The following is a 27,488-nucleotide window of genomic DNA, read 5'->3' as shown; positions in this document are numbered from 1 at the left end:
TTCTCTCATGAGGGGACGCTTCACTCCCTCTGTTGTTTTCTGCTCTTCCCATCGCTAGCGCTGCGCGCACAGCTCGAGAGCTTGCCTCCGGAACCTCTGCTCGCTGAAGATTCTGCACGGGATAGCGGGCAATCAGGTTTTTGGGGAGCGTCTTGATGCGACTGCTCCCTCCCTGAACGACTACTTCGTTTACATCCCGGCGACCGGCGTGAACGACTACTTCGTCTATTTCCTGGTGACGGTTCATGGAACTGCACTGCGAACATCTTCCTACATCAACGTTGTTCGGCTACATCAGGCAAGGCCAGTCGAATAGAATGTCTATTCCAGCCGGTAACGGCGCACCCGGTGCCTCCGGCACTGGTCCCGCCTTTGGGTACATTCTAAACCTATTCTTGTTTAATATATTTTTTCATGCTTATTAGTGCGAATAATATGAATACATACACATATTTTGTCCACACACTATCACTCTTTTATGCCATAAAATTGCTAGTAATATTTGGAATTAAAATATACTAAAAATTGCATAGTTTTCTACCCGAGACACTCGAAGCTTCCTCGGCCCCAGCAGCGACGTAAATCGCTTTAACACGTACGCGAGTGCGTACGTTCAGCTTAATTAATTTCTTCCTGACACTTTGCAGGATGCAGAGATCCGTTGTCGTCGTCGGTAGATGGCACTGCACTTTCTCTTCTCTCATCTCGATCCAATCCATGCATGCATGTTCTCAACTTGTAACTTAGCTCGTGTAATGTGTGCCTTCGATCAGTGCTGGATAAGCTCATCCTGATGGCCTGGGCCGCCATGATCCTTGTTACGTGAGCGACTCGGTGCGCGCGCGTCGGCGCGTCAGCAGGAACGCATCCGATTCCGATCCTGATCCACCGGGCGGTCGAGCTTTATAAAAGGCGTGGCACGGGCAGGCGACGGCTAGGCAAACACAAGGTCGTCGTCATCGTCTTCTTCTTCTTCTTGTTCACGAGCCACATCTGCAGAGACGCAAGCGACCGCTTCAACTTCTCGGCTGCGCGAGTTCGATCTGTCGCCGCCGTGACAACAGCGTGAGCGATCGATCGAGAGAGAAGATGGTGTCGTCGTCTCAGCTAGGCGCGTCCAACGGCGGCGGCCGGAGGAGGGTCGGTGGGGCTGCGGCGGCGGCCGCCGCGAAGCAGCTGCTGTCGAGGCTGCGGTCCAGCTTGAGGAGGAGCGCGGCGGGGCGGAGGCGGGCGGCGGTGAGCTTCGGGTACGACATGCAGAGCTACTGCCGGAACTTCGACGACGGCCTCGGCTCCTCTGCCAGCCACCCGCTTCCCGTGATTCCATGCAACTAGCTCTAGCGCTGACTCCCGGTGATTAGATAGCTGATGGCTAGCTAACCCATCCAGTTTCTGTAAATGACTCCATCGTTTCTTCGCTGTACTACATTATTCAAGACTGAATCCTGCATCAGTAATTCAGTAGATCAGCAGAATATAAATGATGCTTTGTTGTTCCTCTGCTAGCGTTTAGAAACTCGGGATGCTGCAAGCGATTTTTGTTGTGATTTTCTGGCTTACGGACGATGTGCCACACCTGTGGCCAGTGCAAATTTCTGTTCATCTGCCGGTCAAAAACTTCCGATTTCCGAATGCGCTTGGCACGTGACCCGTCCTAACGACGACCGACAAGCTGTGGCGGTTTGCATTGCAGAGCCTCTGATCAGCTAGTTCACAAACGTCAAGTTTTGGTTCGTTGTACTAGGTTCTTCTCACGTTTTTTTACTTTATTTATTATAAGTTGTTGCACTGTCAGGCGGCCTTTAGATCGAATCCTCAATAGAGGTGGAGACGCAAAATAGACGAATCGTATGGGAACTTCAAATATCATCGACTCCAGAACCAAAGGGAAAGGTGTTTTTTTTTTTGAAATAAGCCTTCCGGCAAGCTTTCTTGATCTGATAGAATAGTTACATCGTTTACCAAAAGGAAAGTTGTTCGTATCAAATCACACAAAATTGTTCTTCTTGGCGAAGTTATATATCCATAAAAATTAGAGCTACTGATCACAAGTCAGAGCAAAAGGCCAAAAGTCATTAGTGGAATACTACAAGTATACAGCCCATGACAGAGGGGGCAAAAGCTCAAAATCCAAAGTGTGGCCCGTCATCCTTGGACCATGATGACTCGGATGACCTGCATGCACGGCCTCGGTCGCCATACTGCCACCAGCCCACCACCAACGACCGTCCTTTTCGCTTGATCTCTCGATCATCCGATCAGGTGATGACTCAACCGTCACATGCAAAGCAGCAGCTTCCTCCTAGATGGGTAGGAGATTTTGCTTTGACCTTTATGCGCTTGCTTTACTTTTCTGACGACACTTTGCAGGATGCAGAAAATTAAATTCGTTTTAGGAGTAGATGAAATTGAACTTTAATTTCTCTTGACCCTACACATGATGACTGGGCAGCATCTTCATTCTTTTTTTTTTTTGACCGAGGATATCCAAAGACCAATTAATCCTTACGGTTGGTAGTCTTCTTTTTCTGGGAATTTAACTTTATACTATTATAAGGATTGCCACCTCCTGAGATAATATTTTTATTTTTGGCACTACAGAATCAACACGGGAGAGAAAAAATATTTATATTTTTTATCACTTTTGCCCTCGTGGACGCTAGCACGTCGGTCCAGACAGACTCCACGTCCTGTCCCCGTGCCCGACCCCAGCCCTTTTGTCCAACCCGCCTGCCCAACCCGAGTCCATTCCATTGTCTTCCTCCCCGCTCGCCCCTCCTCTGGTGTCGCGACTACCTCCCTCCGCCTCTGCTGCTGCCGCCGCCGCCGCCGCCGCCACGTGCCATGCACAAGCTAGCGAGGCGGCGCTGTCGGCCTCCATGAACGAGGTCCCCGGATCCCGAGCGCGCATCGAGGAAGCGCTACGCGCCATCTACAGGTGCTGCGGCCACCTGGGCGCCGCCAAGCTGCTGCTGGGCAATCCGGGCGTTCCTGGAGCGGTTAACTGCGTCGAGGCTGAGCGCGTCGCCGTCGTGCGCGCGGTTGAGGCCGCGTTGGGTGCTCAGGGACTGGGAGGCGAGGGAGTTTGACGCGCGCGCACCGATTGGTGCCGTCGGCGACCGCGCGCGCGGCTCTCTCAATGGAGTACAACATAGTTTGAACTTTGAAACGTACAGAAGCTTTCGGAATGACAATTGACATCATGCCGGGGCGCCCGAGCCGCTGACTCGCTGAGATCACACCGAAACAATGACGTTCGATTTCTCCGTGACACGAGAGAGTAGAACAAACGCAAGCAGGCATCCAGGTGACAAATCTAAAGATCAATGTTGCGAATCTGGTAGGCCGGAGAATTCATTTAGCGCCGCCGAACGCCGCCTCGCGCGCTCCCGCGGTCTCCTTGACGAGCTTCCCCGCCTTCAGCATCGCTTCGCCGAGCTCCATGGCGCCGTTGAGCTGCTCAGCAAAGCAGGGGCTCTGCTCCCACGGTGCGGTGCTGTCGCCGCCCTCGACGCCACCACCGACCCCGTCCAGGGCCGCTAGGGGCGCGGCCGCGCGAAGGTGGCCGCGGGCGCCCTCCAGCCCGTCGTGCACGCGGGTGGCGATCACGGCGGCCTTCTCGAGCCTCTCCAGCGCGCAGCAAACGCCGGGGTCCCCGGCGAGGTCGTCCACGGAGTCGAACGGCGCGCTCAGGCATGGCGCGCCGCCCCGGAGTGCGAGGTGGCGGGCCGCGCCCATGCTGGCGAGGGCGAGGCCGAGCTCCGCCGAGGCGCCCTCGAGCGCGCGCTGCGCCTCCTCCGTGAAGGGCCCCTTGTGGCGGCGCCAGTTCCGCACGTTGGCGTCCACGATCTCGATCGCCCCGAAGAGCAGCCCGTGGACCCTGTCGCGTTGACTTGGTGGCTGGAGGAGGAAGAAAACAGAGGCCGTCGTGGAGCAGAGCAGAAAAGACTAGAACCGGGTTGGGTTCGAGCGCGCGGGCCGGACAAATCGGGTCCGGGACCGGCGTGGGGGTATCTGCTGATTGGAGCTGAGCTGGAGTGACGCGTCGGCAGTCAGGGAGCGAAAGTGGTAAAAATGTAAATATTTTCTCTTTTCCATGCTGATTTTGTAGTATCAAAAACAAAGATATTATTTTAAAAGGTGACAACCATTATAATGGTATAAAATTAAATTCTCTTTTTTTTCTCACCGGTGACGACGCCCAAAAATATGGGTGGGCACAAAACCCGAAACCCGAAGTCCGAACCCGAAAAATCCGAGCCCGAACCCGAAATACCCGAACCCGAAAAACCCGAACCCTAATTCGGGTTCCAACCCACGGTACCCGAAATTATTACGGGTAATTCGGGTATTGGGCCACGGTACCTGAAAAACCTGAACAACCCGAAAAACAGCCCAGCCCAAGTTTGTTTCATTGCAGTTTCAGCCCAGCCCATCAAGCTCCACCCTAACCCTAGGCAGCCCATCAGGCATCAGCCACCCACCCCCGCACCACGCACCGCACCCCCCCAGACCCGACCCCGCGCCGCCCGCCCCCAGACCAGACCCCTGCGCCAGCCCCAGCCGTGCAGGCCCCTAACCCTAGGCGGCGACCGGCGAAGCCCCTTCTCCCCGTCGCCGCCACCCGCCAGCCCCCGTCTCCCCGTCTCCAGGAGCGAGTCCGCGCCCGCCGGATCCGCCTCCTCCAGGCCCCCGGCTCTTGCAGTCCCATCGACGGCGGCGGCAGCCGGCAGGTGGCCAGGAGCTCGAGTCCGCGGCCGCCGGCGCCGGATCTGCCTCCCTCACGCCCCCGGCTCCAGCTTCAGGCTCCCGCAGTCCATTGGCGGCGGCGGCGGGTGGGGCCTCGGGCCTTCGGCGGCGGCGGCGGCAGTCGATTCCGGGCGCGTCTCCTCCGCCACGCGAGCCGCGAGCGCCTGGCTGCCCGGCATGCCTACTCCGCCGCGCGCTGGGAGCCCAGAGCCGCGGGGGCCGGCAGCCGGTCGGCCGCAACGCATGCGCAGAGGGACGGCGTCAAGCTCGAGCGGTGGCGTATTGCACGGGGTGGTGCTGGTTCGGGTTGTTCGGGTAGACCCGAATCCGAACCCGAATTTTCGGGTTCTTCTTTTCTCTAGCTAAATTCGGGTAGTATTTTTGGAAACCCGAAATACCCGAAACCCGAAATACCCGACCCGAAATTTTCGGGTAACCCGAACGCCCAGCCATACCCAAAAAGATGCCTGAAGTCGCCTTTTGCCCGGACCGTCCGGATGGAGAGAAATTCACCCTAGTGGATGCCGTCGTGGCCTTGTGCGTGGGTGACTCGGTGCCTGCGTGCCGGTGGGCCCGGTCGGCGACGTCGTCCCTAGGAACCCATCCGATCCCGATTGACCGGTCGAGCTTATAAAAGGCGCAGCACGGCGGGCGTCGTCTAGGCAAGGTCTTCGCAGCTGCAGATCGAGATCGAGGCACAGAGTCAGAAGCCAAGAGCTTGCTCCTGTTTCTCGGCTGTGAGTAAAATCAGTGAGAAGAGAGGGAGAGAGAGAAAGAGAATGGCGTCTCCGGTTGGCGCGTACACCGGCGGCAGCGGCAGCTCCCACGCCAGGAGCGGCGGGAGGCCGGCGGCGGCGAAGCAGATGCTGTCGAGGCTGCGGTCCACGTGGAGGAGAAGCGCGGCGCGGCCGAGGCGGCGGGCCGCGGTGAGTTTCGGCTACGACCCGCGGAGCTACTCGCAGAACTTCGACGACGGCCTTGGTGGATCCTCCGGCCACCCGCTCTCAGTGATTCCATGTAACTAGCTCGTCAGTTATTCAATTCCTGGGGATTAGCTTAGCTTTAGCTCGCTGGCACCTCCAGATTCTGTAAATGACTCTCTTCTCCTTTGTAGTTAGCTAGTGTACAGTGGAGACTCATGAGTCATGAATCCTCCATCAGTCAGCATTCAGCTAGCGCACTTCTTGTCACCTGTTGGAACCTGGAACGGAATGGTTTTAAATTTGAAATTTTTTACTACTAAAACTTGTTTTTTATCTTTTATTATTCAACTGAAGCTTATTGAAACAAAAACCAGTGCGCTTATTTAAATCTATGTAATAACTAATTAGCCTATTAGCCCTATTACACTTACTTGCATGACTAACATGCCATCGATCAGCAGAACAGTGGTTTGTTGTTCAGCTGCCGTCGGCTCTTCAAAACTTGGAATGAAATCTGCTTTGCCTCTACACGTGACCTTGTTCTGATTTTTTGCCTTACGATGTGCCACGAGTACAGCCCAACTGTTGTTCATCTTCCGGCCAAACTATCTGCTCCTTCTTAAGATTTTTGATCGGAAGATAAGTGGAAGTCACCGAAATTATTAGATGACCGGGCACTGTTTCTTCAGCTCACCAGAAACTAAGCGCGAACGAAAATGTCTTACCGAACGTACGTTTTAGAAACTATCTATCGTCACCGTTCATTCCACACTCTAGATCCATGCCAGCTACTCTCTCCTCCACATATTCTATCTATATTGCATTTGTTTTCGAGTGTATTGCATTTTGTGGACTTTGTCTGTCCTTTGTCGCACCCTAAACTATTCTTTATATATGGACCCATCCTTCGCCGGCTGTTCCGTCACTATCTTCTCCTCCTCTGTCATCGTTTCACCCCCCCTCTCTCTCCACCAGTGTAGGTCAACAGTCTGACACATCGGCTGATGTGATGCCGGAGAAAGAGAAGGAAAAGAATGGACCAATGTGGCTACAGCATAGACGCAAAGTGGCCACGAGGAGATGCAGTTGAGAGAGGAGGGCAGGGAGAGAAGGGATCGACATGGTGGAGGTGCAGGATCCGAGCTACCATGAGGAGATGCAGGTGAGTGAGGGCAGGGAAAGAAGGGATCTGAAACAACTCAAGTTCGAGTCCACCTCGGAGTCCAGAAGCAGCCCGCACCAAAAATGACGCCCAGATCGCATACGGAGTCTAAATTGAACATTCTTTATATGGATGGAAAGATAATTTCAAGGAGTTTCCAATGTCACTGGTTTTAGGCCCAAATTAATTAGGAGTCGATGGGAATCGTCGAAGCAAGGGGACATCCAGAATCTGTCATGGTGCTGCTGTAGCGAAAATGACCTCTCATGCCATATTTCAATATAATGTTTTGGCGATTGATGACACACACAACACTTGGACTAATGTGATTGTTAAGATGACTATTCTCAGGTTTTTAGGTTCAAGTGATGACAAAGAGAAGAGAGGCGTAGCAAGGCCCGAAGGGCCACCCCTACAAGAATCGAAGAGACTGTGAAGAAATTCAATACACCGGTTGAACCGACGTTAAGGAAAAGACGCACGCCGGTGTAATTATCCAGAAGCTGGAAACTGAAGATACACTCACCGGATTAACCGACGTTGAAGAAAATGCATACGTCGGTGCATTGCCAAACGAAGACCGATGAAAATACATACACCGGTTGAACCGACGATGCATCGGTCAATTGCATCGGTTCAGTTGTCCAGAGAGGTGGTTTTTGGAGGAACGTGAAGAAGTTACAATCACTGGTTAAACCGACGCTAATTTTACATACACCGGTTGATTGCATCGGTTAAACCGGCGATACACCGGTTAATTGCTAACGGCTAGTTTTTCACGTAGCAGTTTACATACACCGGTTAAACCGATGATGGCTTTTGGGGTACGTCGGATTAACCGGCGTTACGCAGTTTTCTGGCAGCTTTTCTCCAACGGCTATATTTGCTTGTGCTGCCTATATATACCCCCAAGGCCGGGTCATTTGAGAGTGCTGGAGTTGCTGGACATCCCACACACACCCAACAACATCTCCAACCACCATAGAGCTTCATTGTACATCATATAGGCTTAAGCACACTTGTGAGAGTGCTTAGTGCTTGTAATAGGGATTAGTTCTTGCGAGAGCTCCCTTGAGAGAAGTCTTGCTGCGGCAAGCAACTTGTGATCCGTCGTGTGACCCTCCGTCTTGGTGTGGAGTGGCAACGACACTTTGTGCGGGGGAAGAGGAGGCCCCTTCCTTGGTGGAGAAGCTCCGTAGTGGATTTCGGCCGGGTGACCAAGAGAGACGGTGGCGGTGCACGAGACTCGGTGTCTTGTGGGCACTTGCCTTTGCTTGCCGGCATCGCCATTGGTGGCGAAGTGCAAGACGGTGATCGGAAGAGCCTCGGTGTCCCGTGGACGTAGGCGTTTGTGCCGAACCACGTTACATGACCGTGTCTACTCGGGAGTTTGCATCCCTCTTGCACTTACCTCTTTACTTACCGCTTTACGTTTCCGCATTTACTCTATCTTGCGTACCTTTACTTTCCTAGTTAGTTTGATTAGGATTGGCTAGGTTGCAAGTCTTTCAGGGGTAAGTAGAGAGTAGCATAGATAAACCTTAGTCATAACTAGCATGTATAGGACGTGTTAGGTTTATCTTATGCAAGTAGTTTGAGCCCTAGGTTAAAAAGCGATTAGCGACCCTATTCACCCCCTCCCCCTCTAGGGTCGGACACCCCGGTGATCCTTACAGCTGCGACACCATCTTTTGAGCTGTTGGCCCGTGTATCGTGCTGGGTCCATTATGGACGTGGCTGGTGGGTTATGCACGCCCCAACCCTCATATAACCAGTAGCCGCCGCCGCCACATTAGGGTGAGGGTTTTGTTTAGTGCTTGTTTTCCCTTCAGAAACAATCATCTTCATTGTAACTGTAACGTCGAGTCCTTTTGTTGTGAATTAGGGCTCCTATGCTTGTTCTTCACCATGATTAGTCCTTTTGTGATCAGAGCTTGAACCCATATTGTTTTTCGCTTCATACATATCTGCAATTTCAGATTGCGTGTTTACCCTTTCTTGCTTGTGTTCTTCGATTCGCTTGCAGTAAAAGTCTTCTTGGCGAGGTCAATCAAGTAGTGCTTGGTTGATAACCAATGCAGTAGCGGTGTAACAGTTGCAAGAGTTCGAATCATGTCTGATCAGAAGTTGGATCGGATCGCCAACGTTGAGACTCCACCAATCGAATTTACCCCTACCTCTCGAAAGATCGGGCTAGTCATACATCAAGTGGTATCGGAAACATAGGTAATTTTACAAATTACATTAATAAGGATGCTTACAAATTACAAGATAACTTTGCATTCCTTCAAGTCTTGAAAATACTTGATGATGTCCTCATCCTTTGCTTGCAAGAAGAATTTCTTTTTCAATGAATGTGGTCAAACTATTATTCAAAACTTTCTACCCCATCTTACTTAGTTTGTTTTTGATAGTGTTCATTGCAGAAAAAAATCCTCTCAACACCAGCAGTTGCAACAGGAAGAGCTAGAAACCAATTTGAGAAGTTTATAGACAATGTCATACCGAGAAACCATATTTCTTTTAACTTTCAGCATAGACAACTCTGATAGACTTCTCAAATTTTTGAAGTTGGTACTCTGTCCTTGAAATACCACTATCTGCATTTGATTTTCATTAGTAGACAGAGTAACAACCTTGGACTCAATAGGTTTCTTCTTTGCAGCAGCTCATTGCAAGAAAGATTTCAAATCAGTAGCGGCACTGCCACCCTTACTTTTCATAGTTCATACCTACAAGTTACAAGTATTCAAAATTCAGACATAACCGTAACTTGTAATAGCTCTTTTAGCTCTTTGCTCGACTTTTCTTATCTCTATTCCAAGATGAGAATTGCTCCTTATGTAATTTTTTTTGAACAAAAACTTATAGTCATTCTTATAGGGAAGCTAATAAGTAACGCTGCTGATTTTAAGTCGAGCAAAAGGGGGCGCCATTAGCGGAATGTAACCCATGAGTTCAAAAGTTCAAAAGCCGAAGTGGCTCGTCATCCTTGGACCATACTGCCACCACCAACGACCGTCCTTTTCGTGTGATCATCCGGTCAGCTGATGACCACCACCACCACCACCACCGTCACATGCATGCAAGTAGCAGCTTCCTTCATCAGCTAGAGATTTTGCTTTGTCATTAGTGCGCTTCCTTTATTCTCTTTTCTGACGGCACTTTGCCGGGATGTAGAAGTTCGTTGTAGGGGTAGCTAGATGAACTTGAACTTATTTCTCTCTGCTCCTCCCATGTTGATCCTACGCATGATGACTGCGCAGCATCTTTTTATATTCGAGAAAATATCCAAAGACCATGTTTTTTCCCCTTGAAAACATACCCTAAGACGACGGCCAATGCATGTTCCAAAGGCTTAACTGACACGCGTTGTGCGAAACGTACGTACGTATACGTAGGAGTATACGTACGTATTTGTGGATTCAGTTTCTCCATGTAGCTAGCCGCCGGCCGTGCCCCTTTAATTCGTGCCTTCAGGTGCAGAACATGTACGGATTCAGTTCTGGCCTGGCATTAGTCTGCAACGATCCCAAGGGGATCGGAATGGACTCGGAGGAAGAAAGAACAGAGTTCAGACGGGGAAGAACAGGAGCAGAACAGGAGGGAAATGTTCAGCCGTGATTATTCATGCTAGTGGTGGATGCTGTCGACGCCTTTTACGCTGCTGTGCGTGGGTGACTCGGTGCGTGCGTGCCCGTGGGCCCGATCGGCGACGTCGCCAGGAACCCTATCCGATCGATGGGTCGAGCACTCGAGCCTATAAAAGCAGGCAAGCAGCGGCAGGACTCGATCGAGAAGCCTGCATAGCTGCAGCTAGACTTCTTCACAGAAAGCAGTCAAGAGCTAGCTAGGGTCCTGCTGCCTAATTAAGCTGTGAGAGTTCGATCAAACGATCGTGACAGGCGATCAATCCAGCGAGGATGGCTTCTCTGGTGGGCCAGTACACCGGCGGCAGCGGCGGCCGGTCGTCGTCGGCGGTGAAGCAGCTGCTGTGGAGGCTGAGGTCCACGTGGAGGACAAGCGCGGGGTGGCCCAGGCGGCCTCCGGTGAAGTTCGGGTACGACCTGCCGAGCTACTCCCAGAACTTCGACGACGGCCTCGGCTCCTGCGGTGGCCACCGCTTCCGATGATCCAGTGTTGTAACTAGCTCGGTGATTAATTCCGGACAGTGATTAGGTAGCGGCCTCGTCCGGTTACTGTAAATGGCTTGCTTCTTAATTCAAAGTGTACGTATAAATGATTCGTCAGCAGATCACGCTGACGATCCAGTCCATCACATGCAATGCAAGCAGCTGGCTCTAGAGATTTTGCTTTAATTTCACACTGGCTAGCTGGTGCTTCTCATTTGAATTTGGTTTTTCCACGCACCTTGTGATTACACTTGTCATTTGAATTTGCTTGCTCCTCTCGTTGCATTGGCGGATTGGCCGGACCGGTCGGTAGCTACCTTTCTTTCCAACTGTAGAACGGCGACACAGGGAAAGATGCCTAAAGTCCGCTTTTACGTACTTGCCTGGACCAAGTATTTTATCCGGATCAATGGCGGCCCTCGTCGTGGTGGACTGCCTGGATACAATTGGCAATTCGGCATTGGCGTACGCCGTTAGTGAGTGCGCGCGCCCCAGTTGGTCTGGTCATCCGAGATTAGGCCAGTCTCAATGCTTGGGTCATCACCATGACCCTCTCATGGCACGGTTACCAAGTCATGACACGGAGATGACACTCTCCACTTAGGCCGTTCTTCATCAAGTTATGGCATATTTGATCACAATTGTTACAGTATTTAGTGTTGTAAGTTGTCTATGAAACTGTGCCATGACACTGTGCACTGAGAGTAGCTATATTATTCTAGTGTCAAAGTAATGTGGCACTTTTGGCAACTGTGTAATGGCACTTTTCACTGAAACTGGCCTTACGAAGCAGCAGCATGGGAGGTTGAATCCCGGTCTCTCAGAAGCTTTTGAGCAGCTCAGCATGGGAGGTTAAGATTGAAATTACCATTAAATCGAGACCTTTGTCCTGGGGTTTGGGCAGCAGTCTGAGAGGAGCGTTAGTTTTGAGTGCGAACGAGGAGCCAAAAGCCCAAAACTCAATGATACTAGCAGAAAATCAATCAAATAGTAAAAAAAAATGGTACTTACAGCCCAACCTGACCACCGGCAACCCGTTGCCGTTGTCTTTTCGGCCCATACAGCCCATACCTTCTGGACCGCCCAAATGTTGGCAGATCGGCCTCTTCACCCGCCAAGGCCCGATCAGTCGTGTCCTGATTCTCCGCGTCTTTTTTATTTTTATATTTTTCGAAAACATTTTTTACAGAAATATATTTTCAATATCACAATTTACACAGTTTTGTACCCCTGCCGCCCGGCAGGGGGGCGGCAGGGGGCCTACCGCCCAGCAGCGGGGCGGCAGGGACTTATATCTAAATTAAAAAAAATTATTTGCGCGGAAGCCCTTAGCGGGAGCCTGCCGCCCGGCAGGGGGGCGGCAGGCGGCCCCAACAAATTGCTATATCCATTAGATGTGTTTTAGATATGGATACAAATAAAAACCATTAGTAAAGAATATGAATATGAAAAGTATAAGCTAGCAATTCACACACATACGTAAATGAGAACGAAATAGGTGATGTATGAGAACGAAATAAGTATAACATGATGACATGTCCATAACAAAAATACAGAAACAGCTAGTAGCACATCCTAACCACCCCGGCCACCCCGGCCATGTCGACCTCTTTTACGCTGAGCGTGGACATGGTCTGTAGAGTAGGTGTGTCGCTCTGGAGGCCCTACGTCTCTACCAAGACGTCCGGTGGGCACAGGTGTCTGGAAGGTAGTATCGGCCTGCGGGTTAGTTGTAGAAAATAACCGACTCCAATCTTCGAAGTTCGCCTCAAAGGTATCCTGTGTGGGTCCTATACAGTAGCAATTAAGATATCTTAATCATCGTCTTATAAGTCATATATTTTGGTATATATTCATCATACGTACCTGGTGGTGGTGGATACGAGGAATGATCCATATCAGGAAGCTGGTGGTGCGATCCTGTAAACCGTTCAAATTATTTAAAATATTCATAGAGATAAGAAGCACATGATAAATTCGGGCTACAGATTAGGTATTTACCTTGCGTTTCTTCTGCTGTCGCCGTAGGGTAATACGAAGAAGGTCCAGCATCATATAACTGTTGTGATCCTATATGTAAATACAAAAGGAATTAGACTTCATACCACAATTAATTGAAATTAAGATATTGACTATATGTGTACCGAAAGGTCGTGGTGGTGCCTGTGTTGGTTGAAATGACATCTCTGCAGCTGGTGCCATGGTACTAAACTGAGTCCCTCCGTGAGGTTGGTAAGGTGGGTGTGCATCACCTCTATAGACTGAGAATTAATTGTTGGCTTCAAAGTAGGAAGTTAGTAAGTATCCTCACGTACCTGGATAATGCTGCTGAGACCAATAAGGTGCTTGGGAAGACTGCTGCTGTGTGGGACCACAAGAAAACGAGGTCGAGGCTTGAGACGAACCGTACGAGTCATCGTACGATGTCCGGCTACCAAAGGCTTCAAGCATGAAATGGGTTCTTTGTGAAACTCGGGTCCAGGCCGACTCTTGCTCATTCCTATCCATCATAGATCCCCCTCGAATCCTCATCAAATTCGCCCTGGCATCTAAGTCCATCAACCTGCACATTTCAAACTGCAAGCAAGAAAAAAAAGCATTAACACTGTAATCCAAAGTATTTGAAAAGCGATGATAACTTTGACTCACCGCCCCAGCTAATGCTTCATCCCTATGTCGTGCGTACTCATCCTGTGCTGTCGCAACATGCGGCTGTGGTTGCATGTCAGCATATATCAAGCGGCAACGAGTCTGAGGCTGGTACCAGCTCAGGTACGCCCTGTACGAAGCCTCCGTGTGTGCAGGGGTCGCAAGAGCCACGTTCTCCTCTGCCTGGTCCCAGCCATCGACCCAAGGCTGCACCCTTGTCACCCACATGTTGGAGAAGGGTTGCCCAGTCCTCGATAAACTAAATATTGAAAATAATTTAGTCAACTATGATTAGTTAACTATACAATGCATAGTCACTGAAATAGTATATGAATTGTTACCTGTGGTCATGGCGTTCGACCCGATCCAATGTTGACGGCACATGATACAACTGCCTTTGACCGAACTGTCTCCTGACTCTGTCCGGGCAGTGAGCCTCAATGTAAACGTCGTACACCAACGCTGTAGTTGTCATCCAAAAGGCCTGGTCCTGAAAGCAAACCGAAGATATCCCGATCGGTGCACGAGTGTTTATAGCCAACTCGGAGTAGGGCTCCCACACGACGTCTTCAGTGTCAACCGATCAAACTCAGCCACAAAATCAGGATAGGCCTGACGAGACTGTACGTGGGCCCACCTCTTCTGCACAAAATTAATAATAATATGTATAAATAAGAAATAATATGCACAGATAAGAAATAATATGCACAGAATTGCCAACAGAATAGTACGAGTAGCAGTCATTTCCGTACCTGACGAGCATACCAGAGAGTCCCCATGATTGGCCTATCGTACTCGGTGTCACCGTACATATCCAGCTCATACGGTGAGTGGTCGACAAGCGGCCGACCAATTGCTATCCTCTCGTACGACCAAAACTGTAGCAGAATTGGACATCCTGTAAGAATTGCATTGTGCTTATTTTGCACCGATGCCTTGCAGAGGCCACGGTACGTGGCTGCAAGTACCGCTGCACCCCAACTGTATTGAGGCATTTCCTCCACAGCTGCCTCTGCGATCTCCAGTGCGTAAGGCACAAGCACCCTATCCACATAGGCCCCGTGTGAGTTGTTGAACATTATGTATCCAAACAACCACAACAGGTATGCCTCAAGGGATCGAGTGACGCTATCATCATCAGCATCATGTGCCAAATTGTCGAGCTACATAGAAAAGATGAACATTTATGAGTACGAGATCAATTATAAAATAAAACCATAACTGCACTAGTCAAAAACATAACTCTAACATTAATCGTAACAAAACAAGGTATGTACCTGGAATTGGAGGATCCATGCTTTGGCAGGGCCTGTTGCTTTTGGGTGCTCTTCTACATCAATCGCGATGTCAATATTTGCAAAATGCTCTTCTAGATCGTCCAACCACGTAGGCGGGACGACACGAGGCCCTACGGCATCCCCACTGATAGGAAGACCCAGCAGCATCGCAACGTCCTGTAGGGTCGGTGTCATCTCCCCACAAGAGAGGTGGAAGGTGTTTATCTCAGGCCTCCATCTATCAACTAGAGCCGTCAGTAGGGACCTGTCCAGCTATACTGAACCACTCTCAGCAAGACGACCTATAGTAAGAAGACCAGCCTCACTCAACTTGAAAAATAGAACGATCAAAGGTAAGTACATTATGTACGAAACGTATACGAAACAAACGTATTTTTAAAAACATAATCCGACGACATATCACCTGGACACCCATCGTGGGTCAACAGCAATAAACTCCGCTGGTGGACGTGGACGCAGCACGTTAAGTTTCACGCACTGAACCACTGCAAGAAAGGACTGGTGCGACGATTCTATGACTCCGTCAAATAGAGCTGGCGTATCTCCGGCCATACCTAACACAAAAAAAAGTTTTCTGCATTTTCTACAATTTTTCTGCATTTTTCTACAATTTAACTTAAATTTTCATAAACTTTTCTAACATTTTCTTGCATTTCCTACAATTTTTGTACAATATATTTTTATAAATATATTTATCTAATATTTTCTAAATTTTTCTGCATTTTCTATAATTTATCTTAAATTTTCATAAAGTTTTCTAACATTTTCGTGCATTTCCTACAATTTTTTACAATATATTTTTATAAATATATTTTTCTAGCATTTTCTACAATTTATCTGAATGTTTCATATACTTTTCTAATATTTTCTACAATTTCTGACTATTTCTCGAAATTTTTTCTCATATTAGACAACTAATCAATACCACAAAATTTATTGGTAAACCTAATTTGTTTTTCTAAAAACTAATCTTAATTCTACCTAAATTATATTAAAAACATTACCTAAATCGCTAAAATATCATTACTGCATACACTAATTATAGAATTAAACATACAATAAATTTATATCGAGAAAGTTGAGAAATATTTATTACCTGCGGTTAGGATCTAAAATCCGGCAGGGCTTCGCCGTTACAACTCCCTCCCTCACCCCTCCTCTCTCCCTCCCGCTCTCTGGATGTCGTGGGAAGCAAATGAGGAGGAGGAGGGAGGGAAACCCTTTTATACAGCATGGGGGAGCCTGCCGCCCCCTGCCGGGCGGCAGGCCCCCTGCCGCCCAGTGGAGTGGCGGCAGGGGCCTGCCGCCCTTCCGCGCAAATAACTTTTTTTAAATTTACATATAAGTCCCTGCCGCCCCCTGCCGGGCGGCAGGGGTACAAAACTGTAAATTGTGATATTGAAAATATATTTCTGTAAAAAATGTTTTCGAAAAATATAAAAATAAAAAAGACGCCTGATTCTCCTCTCCTCGGTCGAGCCGCTGATCGGTCTCGTCTCCCACTCTCCCCAACATCTCCGTCGCACCTGATACCTTCCCTCTCCTTGCCTTCGCCTGGTGAGTTCCCCTCACCGCCGTGGACGCGAAAACCGTCGCTTCGCTTCCCAACAGATAACACCGCCCGGCAGCGGCCGGGCCCGGCGCCAGCCGAGCTCTAGGCCCGGGCCCGCGGCCCCAACCCTAGCTCCCTCCCGCAGCCCCGGAGGCGGCGCGGGCGGCGGGGGCAGCCGCGATGCTGTTCCAGGTGGGAGGGCAGGGCGCGCGGCCCACCTTCTTCGAGATGTCGGCCGCGCAGCAGCTTCCCGCCAGCCTCCGCGCCGCGCTCACCTACTCGCTCGGGGTAAACCGCTCGCCTCCCGCCTCATCCCCTTACTTGCTCGTCTCTGATTGGATCGAATCGCTGGGATTCCGTGCCTGGTTCGGGGGATTTCGTGGCATGTTGTTTGTCGTTCGTGTCCCCGATGTCATGGATGGTAGATTTGTGCTGCGCTGAGTGACGCATTGAAGTGATCTAGCTTGGGGGTGATCATGGAGTTTTTCGCTGCTTCTGCTTGTGGTTCGGCTCACTGCTTTTGTTGTACTGCCATATTTAGCTTCAAGAGAATGCAGTAAGGTTTGGTTCGTTAGATGTAGTTGCAAGTGCAAACCTGAGCTTGAGATCAGATCATATAGGTTAGCCCATTTTGGCTAGCCGTCAGGCCCAGACTGAACTCATTTGTATTTGTGTGAGTGGTATGGGATTGCGGCATTGAGCTGGTTGCTAGGATGGTGATGCTCTGCACTTCTGTATGCTGTGGAGAACTATGGATATGATAGTGTAGATGGCTTCTTGTGTGTTGCAATTTTTGGAGACTAACCGTCACATATAGGGTCAAGGTCAACATATGATCAGAAGAAAACCTGCATACAATGTGACATAAGAAATATATGTGTAACGGGACATAGGATATGAACATCTGCCAGTGCGCATTACTCCTGTATCTTAGCAAGCTGATGCATGTTTTCATGTATCTTATTGTAGTAATGTTTTGATCATACATTACTCTTAAAGTCAGTGTTATTTTTTGGAGAAAGCCAGTATACTTAGGTTTCCTTGCTGCACATGCTATACTTTTCCTCCCCGTTACCAATTACACTCAACCGATAGGTAGGTGTATTTTAAGAAAGTGGTAAATTGCTCTAGTTTTAAGCTATATTTCAACAGTGATAAATTGCTCTTATTTAAGTCCGGCTACTTCAATTTGCATGAAGTGAGTATTCTACAACATATCGTTAACTCATTTTTTTTGTTTGATTGTGAAAAGTTGCATACGAATGTTACTTACGGAAGCATAAGAGGACCCTAAAAAAACGTTTAATCATTCCTTATTGATGTTCTCTCCTCCAAATCTGACATCCATGCATTTCGTAAAAGTTTATTTCACCAATTATGTGGACTAGTGTTAACTTATTTTTACTTGCAGGTTTTTGCACTAAGAAGGCCAATACTACACAAAGTTTTAGATTATGAAGATGAATTCTTTGCTTTGTTAATGGGTGTCCTTGAGTCTCATAGTCTACGGACAACAGGTCAGTTGTTGCTGTACCATAAGACTCTCTCTGCATGAAAAAACTAATCTGTTTAGGACACTTGGGACGAAATTGGAACACAGGAAACTAATGGAACAGGCATTACAATGTTGATTCTGAGTGTCTTATTTTCTGCAGCAAACCCCACTTGGATGCAGCTATTGGGACAAGAAATTTCATGCAGCAGTATACTAATATTTTTAATAGAGCGACTGAGCGAGCCATCATTCCTTATGTTTATACTTTATTACTATCATCATATCTGTCTCATAATTTACATACCACCTGAGGTTATTGCAATGGTACCATCCAGCCCTACAGGTTTATTTGCTTAATAGAATCAAAAGAGCCCATGGTTGGACCAACTTATTGCCAAACCAAACACTCGGCCTAACTGCCAACTGCTCTGATAACTTACTTTAATCTATACTTATGTATGTGAAATATTACCAAACTGATCAAATGACAATCTTAACTAAGCAACCTTGATCTCAGAGACCAAATTTTAATTTTATTTATTTTAACTGTTCTGAATTGTTTTCTTTCAGATGGTTCTTTTTCAGAGTCATTATATGGTCTCAGGAGGAGACCTGTTAAGGTTTCAGTGAAGAGAAAGAGCCCTGGTACAGAATCCAGTGACAAAGTCTATGATTCTGCACTAAGGAAGCGTCAGAAAATCCTCTCGGTGGTTTTCTTGGTAGGATGCGGGCAATTTTACTTACACACTGCAATTTTCTGTCTGCTTTGTTCTTCATTCCTAGGGGAAACATATTTTACCATTTGCTGCTTAGCTACTGCTATAAAAAGAATATACCAAATTTGGTACTGCAAAAGCACATGAATTGGATTCAGTGGCTCAGTGCCATGACTTGAGTTTCTCAACTCATTGCACCAAGAGTGTCTTATTAAGATTGAGCTGATTTGTCTACGAACAACTGACTAGTTTTATGGTATGAATATCAGAAAGGCCTTTTCCCTAACTTACGGCCCTGATGCTGTTACTGTATTGCTGACTTCGGATTTCAGTTATTGTTTTCAGTTTTCAATCTTGCTGTTAGTTTGTTGGCATCTGGTTGCGATATATGTGGCGCACGCAATTGCTTCGTGTGGTACCCAGCTGCTAAGGAATAAGGATATTATATATCCTTATTTCTTTATACATTATATTATTGATAATTGGTTCATGTCCCGCTTCAAGATATATTCTACCCTAGTCCTTAACTTCGTTTTTTTTTAAAAAAAATGAATGGATTTGGGATGCTTAAGTAGCAGTGTTATTCATACGCCCCTGCCCTAATTTTTTTTCTGAGTCAGACACACTTTGCTCACGTTGGATTCCAAGTAGTTTTTGGCGTGTCCCAAAAAATTCTGCTGGGTCGCACACCCACACCCACACCCATGTCCATTTATCACTGTTCAGTAGAAGTTGCCTTATGAATAAAAAGAATTAAAATATGTCTTCCTGTTTTATCCTTTTTTTGTTTGGAAATGTTAGTTTCTGATTTCAGTAGTCCATGTATTGTGCCATTCCCAAAATGCAACGCTCGAAAACTTGAACTGTGTCTAAGGTAAGCAAATAACTATGTATTGAACTTTTGATATAAAGCAATGTGCATCAAAATTTTCATTCATATAATGATGAAAGTTGTTGCTTATGGAATAATTATCGTCTTTATGCTGAACTTTTGCCGATGTTATTGTAGGTTGTTTTGCCATATTTTAAGTCAAAGTTGCAGTCTATATACAATAAAGAAAGGGAAGCCAGGTTGCAGGCAACTCTTTGGGGTCAGGATGATGTGAGGTTTGATGAAGATGGCTTCGTATTAAATCAGGAGCAGACTTCCCAAGCACAGAATGACCCTACAACCGGAGAAGTGTCAAACTTGACACGTTTTAAGAAGAACTTTGCTTCACTCATAGGTGTTTGCTATCCATGGATTCATGCAACTAATGAAGGTTTGTTTACCAGCTACTCCCATGAGGCCATGAATCTTCATCCTGTATAAATTATTAGTAATTTCTGTGTTTTTCTATCTTGATTTACTTCTTGGAGTTAATTATTCCATATTATTGTTAGGAAGCACCAGTGAAAAGAATCACAATCAGCTCTATTTTCCTTCTTTCCTTTGTATCGCCCTTTCTTGACTCTTGGTTTCCGAGAATAATCCATGGTCTTGTGATCTTTTCATTTTAGTTTTGCATTGATAGTATTTTTTGGTCTATTTGTCCAGTATAACCCAATTTCGTTTGTGTTTCATTTAATCAAAAGAATGTTCTTTTGCAGGTCTCTCGTTTGCATACCAGCTGCTATATTTGTTGGATGCCACTGCTTTTTATAGTCCAGCACTGCATGTGCTAGGGCTTCACGTTTGTCGTGCTACTGGACAAGAGCTGGTATTGTGCTTCACACTTTCTTTTTATTGGTGTATTTGTTATTAATCATGCAGAGGCATATTTAGAATGCAATTATGGAATATTTATCGATGTGTTTTTCATATCACGTGGTACCCTTTTTTTTCTTTATCACTTTCGTTTCCGATCAAAACCTTTTTTTAATCATTGGAACACTAATCATTGGGGAAATACATCTACACTTTCCATTTCCTCATATTTTCTCTTTTTTCATCTGAATAAATAGATGGATTCATCTTCTAGGATATCAAGGATTAGAAATCGTGAACTTAAGAGACTTCGTGGTCCTCCATGGTTGAAGGTAGGAGTTTACTGACTGTACTCAGTAGCTGTATTGGTTTCACGTGTGAATTTTTAAGTATAACTCATCCCAAGAACTTTTTTGTATGACCTGTGCAGGCTGTGCAACGGGTGTTCCTTAGTTGTATATATACAACTCTAGATTATGCACAAACAGGTTTAATTGCTGCAGTCTTCTTTTTCAAGGTCTGTTCTGCAAGTTCCTGTCGTAGAGAACCTATATCTATATGTAATGTTTCCTCACTTTAAATATCTTCTTACAGGCAGACTGCTGAGTTTGAATGTTTGATATTTGTTTTGTAAATACTTCGATTTGAAAGTAATGAAAGAAATGATTCATTTAAGGCATCCTTAAACCTCTTGAATATTGAAATGGCTAAGAAATCATGTCCTTACCTGATGATTTTTGCAGACTTTCTTACATGTTTACATGAACTAGTTCTATCCCTGTGTTAGATCTCCATATGAAAAGCATGATTTCAACTACAGAAATGCACTTAACATTCTCCTTTTGGCAATCTTACCTTAGATGATGGAGTGGTGGTACCAATCCGCTGAAGAAAGAATGTCAGCTCCGACTGTATACCCACCGCCGCCTCCACCACCAACTCCAAAGGTATATTTATTTATTCTACGCTCGCTGCCAAAGAGCTGCCACCATTTTCTTATGACATACTCAACCTGTGATTTTGCAAGTATTCTGAAATGTGTTGTTTTCTCTATAGTTCACATATTTTGTGTTAAACTGTTAAATAACGAAACCTTTAGTTCATGATTACAATTTCAAATGGGTCTGCAACATTTTTATTAGGTTGCCAAAGACGGAATCCCCTTGCCAACTGACAAAACGCTCTGCCCCCTGTGCTGCCAGAAGCGCGCCAACCCCTCTGTTCTTTCTGTTTCTGGTTTTGTATTTTGCTACAGCTGCATATTCAAGTCCGTCTCTCAGGTGGGTTCAACCATATCTGATACAGATATAGTATATTTCAGCAACATTGTCTGTCCATCATCAGCTTATATGGCATTGTTTTGTGCTACAGCATAAAAGGTGCCCTGTCACGCTGATGCCTGCCACTGTTGAACAAATTAGTCGCCTCTTCAATGATTTGTAGCCATGAATATACACAACACTTGAATTTTTGCTGAGGAACAGGAGGAAGTCAGCATATAAAAAACATATAGCGCAACCACTGCTTTGTCCAACCACAAGAGTACTTGGTTTGAATCTCACCTTTTGATACTCAAGCACGATACACAGATGGCCCAATTCTTCTCGTTTTAGGAAAATTGATTTGTTCTCATACTCCTGTACTTTTCTTTTTGTGGTTCATTGAGAATTGAAGCTTTGGTAATTTTTGGCTAGGGTTTATAATTTGTTGTTAGGTGATACAGCACAGATGAGGTAACTATAACCAGTTAGGTCATGTGAAGGTTCTGCACATCTCTTTGTAAAAGTTTGGTTGTAATTTGGTAATAACTCTGTTATGTTTTTAACGCCACATTGCTTTCTCTTCGGAGCAAACTTCAGATGGTTTGGTTTATTATGATCTGTCACAACTTCGCTCCACCTCACAGTTAGGAACAATAGGAAGTCAACTAAGCTTTCACTCCCATGAGCAAACGAAGGAAATGAGACTATCGAGTAAATATTGAGTCATTCTATTCAAATTCTCTGGAAACGTGAAAAAAAAAACTCCCCGTGAGCTTATAAGGCCTGCCATATTTATAGGTAGATCAACAGGAGGGGTACAAGATTACAATGTTGTGTCATTCAACCACTGTATTTCAGGCGACAATGTTGTTAGCATCTCATTGTAGGGTATTGTCTTGCCATCTTGTCCATCACTTACCTCTGCCATCAGCTAGCAACCTCCCATAGACCTTCCTCTAGTTCTAGCTCTTGCTCCATGTGAAAATCACTCCCTAACTTGAAATATGAAACCCCTAGCAGTGCTGGAATATCTATTTCCATCGGGGCACCATTGGTCCATTGCTCGGGTTGGAGATTTCTTCAACCATTCTTTATCTCCTTCCTCATTCATGCTTTTCTTCTTCTTTTTAGCTATCGGTTCCTGCTCCTTTTTGGGTAGCTCACATACTGAATTGCCTTACTGCATTGGTAAATGGATGAAATCGGGCAAATTTGGGTAGCTCACAGACTGAATTAGATGTTTTTATAGTTCAACAAAATCGAGCCATGAATTTAGCTATTTTGCGGGAAAAAAACGTTTAAACTGGGCCGGAGCCCAGTCAAAACGCGCACGCCTCTTCACGCACGCCGACTTCTCTCACTCCCCCAAAAGGCCGAACCCTTCTTCCTCTTCACGTCTCTTCGACAGCCGCAACCTCTATCTCGTCTCTCTCGTATCGGCTATCCCCACCCGTCTCCCCTCCCCCATCAAAAAAAAAAAAACCCTCGAAAAGCGGCGGCGGCGGCGGCGGCGGCGCGGCATGGCGGAGGTTGAGACTGCGGCGGAGGCTGTGACGGCGACGACTCCGGAGGTCGTGGCGACCGAGGGCGGTGCTGCTGCGGAGGCCAAGGGTCCGCACAAGCTGCACCGGCAGTGGACCTTCTGGTACGACATCCAGTCGAAGCCCAAGCCCGGCGCCGCGTGGGGCACCTCCCTCAAAAAGGCATACACCTTCGACACCGTCGAGGAGTTCTGGAGGTACGTGAGCGACGCCGCGGGCGCCTCCCCTCATCACCCACGCCCCTTCTGGATCCGCTCCGCTCGGATCTGATCTGGATGCCGTGCTGGTTCCTGTTCATCAGCTTCTGTGCGTGTTTTAGGAGGCCATGTGGCGGTGGGAATTATCTCTGGGGTAGATCGGATTGTAGATTACCTTAGAGCCAACGGAATCTGAAACTATGGAATCTGAAACTATGGTGTAGATGGTGAAATATGTTAGTTGTCTGTTCATGATATTGTTTTCTGCTGTTTGCATCGGAATAGTGCTGATTGTTGATTGCGTTTGGCTGATTTTTCACATAAGCTGCCCCGTGTGTTTTTAGTGAAGATATGGTGGTAGAGTTGTTACTATAGCAAATGAAGTATAGCCGTAGGGGAGATTCTACAATATCCGTCAATAGAGGAGGGATTTATCCTTGTAGGTAAAGAGTTGTTTTCTATCATATTAAGATTGGTGTGGTGTGTCAGTTAAAGTTTCCACGCTGAACTATAATGAATCAACTGCTGATAATTCTACTATGTTATTCCTGGTTTGAGCATATTGGTGTGTTGGATATACAGAATGAATCTTATCTGAATTTCTTCCATTGGTCTTTGATGACATAACCTTTTCAATCGTATGAAAGGTAAACATGTTCTGGCTTGCATTAGACTTGTGGCCTTGTCACATATAGAAAGAGTTAACCTCTTAGTTTTAGCCTTAAAAGAGTTTACCTCTTAGTTTTAGCCTTAACGAGCATAGTGTCCGTGCGTTGCTATGGGCAATATAATAGACCTACACAATACCACCAACTTTGTGCTCGTTCACTCCTTGTACAGACCATTCCGTGATCATGTGAGGCATTGATTGCTCGGGTTCCGATTGGGATTCCAATTGATTTGTCCGGATTCCGATTGATTTGTCCGTGTTCCGATGAGGATTCAGATTGACAGAATGGAATCATTGCTTGCTTTAGAAATAAGTAGGGATAGGAATAGGGATAGAGACTAATAAGCAATAGCTATCAATGATTACAATACTTTCACAGCAGGTTTTGTCTTTTGAAGTCTTCTATTTATGTAATGTTAAGCTTATTTATTTGGTGCTATTTTTACCTTAAGCGCCTTTTAATTTGATTCTATGGAATCTGTGTACTTATGGATCCCTTCTTTCTTGGTGTAGCTTGTACGATCAGATTTTCCGTCCAAGCAAGTTGATTGGGAATGCTGATTTTCATCTGTTCAAGGCTGGAGTGGAGCCAAAATGGGAAGATCCAGAGTGTGCAAATGGTGGCAAATGGACTGTCCCATGCAACAGAAAGGCAACCTTTGAGACCATGTGGCTTGAAACGGTACATCTTTCTTATTCTTATTTCAAATGTTCAGGTGCTCGGAAGTTCTTTATGAATCAGCCTGAAGCTAATCTTACCTGAGAAGTATTTATTGAAGGAGTGATTTTAAATAACTATTTGAACATGCAGTTGATGGCTCTCATTGGAGAGCAGTTTGATGAAACTGAGGACATCTGTGGAATTGTTGCTAGCGCCCGTCAGAGAGGAGATAAGCTCGCATTATGGACCAAGACTGCCAGCAATGAAGCTGTCCAGGTTGGTTTTGAAAGTCACTCTAATTCTGTAATCAGTTTTGATACTCAATATGGCCATAGTGTTTTGGTTTATATCTTGATAAAAGGGAAAGTCGGTTTATATACTTCACTGTTTTCTTCCTGCTAATATTGTCAATGTGCTGTGCAAATCTCTAGCTGCTGTGCTGCTTTCTAGAATACCTCTATGCATAGTTCCTCCTGCTTCCTTTGTTGGGTTCAGTTCTGGTAGAAGCTTTTGTATTATCATTGCAGTGGTATGATAGCTAGTGTTACAAAGGTGTTGCCTAGGCGTCCATGTGGATCCAGTTTGCTTTGGGGAAAAGTTATGCCTTGTTGCCTAGGCAGTTTTCTTTCGGAACAGTTACGACTTGTTGCCTAGGCAGTTTGCTTTGGGAACAGTTACGACTTGTTGCCTAGGCACCGCCTAGGTGATAAGGTGTACACAGCTCGCCTTGGGTGGTCTTGTCGCCTACTCGCCTTCGAAACGTTGATAGAAGCTAGTTAATTGTAGAAGTTTTGTATTATTGCAGTTCTCTTCAAGGTTCCATATCTTGTTTGATTGCATTCTAAGTTTGTTTTTGGTTGGACAGGCATTATAGTTTTCATCATTAATCTCGTTACTAGACTGTGTTGAGGTTCAGCTAGTGCCTAGATTCATTCCTATTAGTGCTAGATAGATTTCAGATTCTAGTTAATGAGAACAATATGTAGGTCATATGGCCATTGACTGCATTAATTAGGAGGATATCATGTGCAGGTGTCCAGCCTTGTATCTGCTATATATGTGAGAAAACAATGAGTACTAGAGTGATTATATGTCTTATGCCGTTTTGTGCTTGTGTGCGCATCAAGTAAAGCTGTAAAATTGATTTCTTTCTTGAAAAGGGATATGCCCCAAATCATCTCCTTCTGAAAGAGAACTATATAGTTTTCTAGGAGTTTCTGTGCATGCTATTTGGTTGTGCAGGGATATAGGGTTCGAAACAGCTTATTGAGTGGGCAACGCTATGATATTGCGTGAAAGTGGTTACTTGGTTTCTTTATTTAATATGATGTTGTAGGAAGTTGTACATGTTGCATTTGTGCGTACTGTTTGACTGTTTGTGTTTATAAAATTGCTATGTGAACAATATTCCCATCAACAAGGAATATTTGAAGAAAGAACCCCCAAAACCTTTCCTAAGCGATCATTTTGTAATTCTTGAACTTCTGCCTATAGTTTTAGTCATCTTCTGTTGGGCATTGTTATCCCACTGAGAGCTCCCATCTGCAACCTTTGAAGTTTTCCATTGCCATTTTCTAATATCTCGATGGTATTGATGTGCTGTTCTGTGTTGACCTGTTCCCTTTATCGCGCAGGTAAACATTGGCAAGAAATGGAAGGATGTTATCGACTTCAATGACAAGATCACCTACACTTTCCATGTATGCCTTAATATTCTACCCTTATTTGCTCCGCACATAGGACATAGCACTTCTTTTTAAAAAAACACTAGTGAGAAAATATCAAGTATTTGCACTGAACTCACTCCAACTCTGCCTCACATAATGCAGGATGACTCCAGAAGAGAGAAGCCCAGCAGAGGTGGACGGTACACCGTGTAAGGTGCACATCATGAAGGACCGTGGCTTGGATTGGATAGCGGGGGTGGAGTGTTCTTCTCGGTATCTACTTTCATTCGACAGCCTCAGCTATTGTGCGAGGCAGTTTTCCCATCTATTATGATGTTATGTGTCTCTCAGATAGCTAATGTAGTAGTACAAGAAAGATATGCTGGAAAGACATTGACGACTTTGTATGGCACTAAATTTCAATCTTTATATGCCCCGATTCAACAACCCAGACGGAGCCATTTTGTTCTCAGATTGTTACAATCCATATGCATGTTGAAATGTTTTCAACCTCGAAACGTTTGCTTTGCTTGCCGTGGCATTGTGCTTCTTTCTGCTAGTGTGTCCTGCCCTGACGGCAAGATAGTCGCCAAACCAACACTTTTGCCGTTGTTGCGTTGGGTGCTTGATGAGAGAACTTTTGAAGAGGCAGAGTACTTGCTTGTTTGCGCTGTAGCGAACGAAATATCAGACGGTTCTCCTCACTTCCTCAGGAAAGGCCGTATTGTTTTGTCGGCGTTGCCGAGAGCACATGTTTCGTTTCATCTCGGATGGGTGTGTCCCGTCCTACCACCTGCCATTTATACACGCACTGACTTCACCTTCACACACACACACACACACGAGCTCGCTGCTCGGCATCGTACCAACAACGACGCTGAGGCGTCACGGCGAACCACCGGTTTGCGTAGTCCGGGTGCCTCGCGCTGCGCTCGCACGCCCTGGCGACCTCCGATCCGCCCCTGATTTGGACAGGAAATTTCCCCGGGCACGCACGCACGCACGTCGTCGGCTCGTTTGCTTCACGGTCACTGCGAGTGATCGGCACACCGCCTTGCTGCCGAAGCGAGCCCTGCCGTTCTTGTCATGCACCTGCCTGCCTTGGCTTGCGCTCTAATCAACGCCG

At 46.5% G+C, this 27,488-nt stretch overlaps 3 protein-coding genes and 1 long non-coding RNA gene across 5 annotated transcripts; 2 read left to right on the top strand and 2 right to left on the bottom strand.

Moving 5' to 3' along the window:
- Nucleotides 1–3,140: 3,140 nt before the first annotated feature.
- Nucleotides 3,141–4,928, bottom strand: LOC120688881. The gene is made up of 2 exons (XM_039971236.1): nucleotides 4,788–4,928; nucleotides 3,141–3,948 (listed from the first exon to the last, which is right to left on the bottom strand). Exons 1-2 carry the CDS (start codon nucleotides 4,926–4,928, stop codon nucleotides 3,355–3,357), a joined length of 735 nt encoding a protein of 244 aa, XP_039827170.1. The 3' UTR covers nucleotides 3,141–3,354.
- Nucleotides 4,929–12,985: 8,057 nt separating this feature from the next.
- Nucleotides 12,986–13,343, bottom strand: LOC120693284. The gene is made up of 3 exons (XR_005682954.1): nucleotides 13,283–13,343; nucleotides 13,112–13,219; nucleotides 12,986–13,037 (listed from the first exon to the last, which is right to left on the bottom strand). It is a non-coding gene; the product is annotated as an uncharacterized LOC120693284 (long non-coding RNA).
- Nucleotides 13,344–16,402: 3,059 nt separating this feature from the next.
- Nucleotides 16,403–22,222, top strand: LOC120690256 (peroxisome biogenesis protein 12-like). 2 transcript variants are annotated; one of them, XM_039972851.1, is made up of 11 exons: nucleotides 16,403–16,754; nucleotides 17,878–17,983; nucleotides 18,122–18,169; nucleotides 18,532–18,680; nucleotides 19,687–19,939; nucleotides 20,268–20,377; nucleotides 20,622–20,696; nucleotides 20,795–20,881; nucleotides 21,225–21,311; nucleotides 21,507–21,644; nucleotides 21,736–22,222. In XM_039972851.1, exons 1-11 carry the CDS (start codon nucleotides 16,647–16,649, stop codon nucleotides 21,805–21,807), a joined length of 1,233 nt encoding a protein of 410 aa, XP_039828785.1. In that variant the 5' UTR covers nucleotides 16,403–16,646; the 3' UTR covers nucleotides 21,808–22,222. The 2 variants fall into 2 exon arrangements, with proteins under 2 accessions (XP_039828785.1, XP_039828786.1); XM_039972852.1 differs by lacking the exon at nucleotides 18,122–18,169 and having other exon boundaries at nucleotides 16,405–16,754.
- Nucleotides 22,223–22,987: 765 nt separating this feature from the next.
- Nucleotides 22,988–26,834, top strand: LOC120691623 (eukaryotic translation initiation factor-like). The gene is made up of 5 exons (XM_039974767.1): nucleotides 22,988–23,364; nucleotides 24,548–24,716; nucleotides 24,846–24,971; nucleotides 26,330–26,395; nucleotides 26,525–26,834. The coding sequence occupies exons 1-5, from the start codon at nucleotides 23,147–23,149 to the stop codon at nucleotides 26,573–26,575; spliced, it is 630 nt and encodes a 209-aa protein (XP_039830701.1). The 5' UTR covers nucleotides 22,988–23,146; the 3' UTR covers nucleotides 26,576–26,834.
- Nucleotides 26,835–27,488: the final 654 nt, after the last annotated feature.

Source organism: Panicum virgatum, chromosome 9N (assembly GCF_016808335.1).
Source record: "Panicum virgatum strain AP13 chromosome 9N, P.virgatum_v5, whole genome shotgun sequence".
Lineage (NCBI taxonomy): Eukaryota > Viridiplantae > Streptophyta > Magnoliopsida > Poales > Poaceae > Panicum > Panicum virgatum.
Note: the sequence above shows the minus strand (reverse complement) of the source record. Positions and strands in the feature narration are given on the sequence as shown.

Bases quoted from the DNA above. Each gene is read 5' to 3' on its own strand.
- LOC120688881 (XM_039971236.1), bottom strand. From the start codon at position 4,928: ATGCCGGGCAGCCAGGCGCTCGCGGCTCGCGTGGCGGAGGAGACGCGC. The intron at 3,949-4,787 runs GCGTGAGGGAGG...ACCCGGTTCTAG, and splicing joins GCCTGAAGCTGGAGCCGGGG to TCTTTTCTGCTCTGCTCCAC.
- LOC120690256 (XM_039972851.1), top strand. From the start codon at position 16,647: ATGCTGTTCCAGGTGGGAGGGCAGGGCGCGCGGCCCACCTTCTTCGAG. The intron at 16,755-17,877 runs GTAAACCGCTCG...TTTTACTTGCAG, and splicing joins CGCTCACCTACTCGCTCGGG to GTTTTTGCACTAAGAAGGCC. The intron at 19,940-20,267 runs GTTTGTTTACCA...GTTCTTTTGCAG, and splicing joins GATTCATGCAACTAATGAAG to GTCTCTCGTTTGCATACCAG.
- LOC120691623 (XM_039974767.1), top strand. From the start codon at position 23,147: ATGGCGGAGGTTGAGACTGCGGCGGAGGCTGTGACGGCGACGACTCCG. The intron at 24,972-26,329 runs GTTGGTTTTGAA...TTTATCGCGCAG, and splicing joins CCAGCAATGAAGCTGTCCAG to GTAAACATTGGCAAGAAATG. The intron at 26,396-26,524 runs GTATGCCTTAAT...CACATAATGCAG, and splicing joins AGATCACCTACACTTTCCAT to GATGACTCCAGAAGAGAGAA.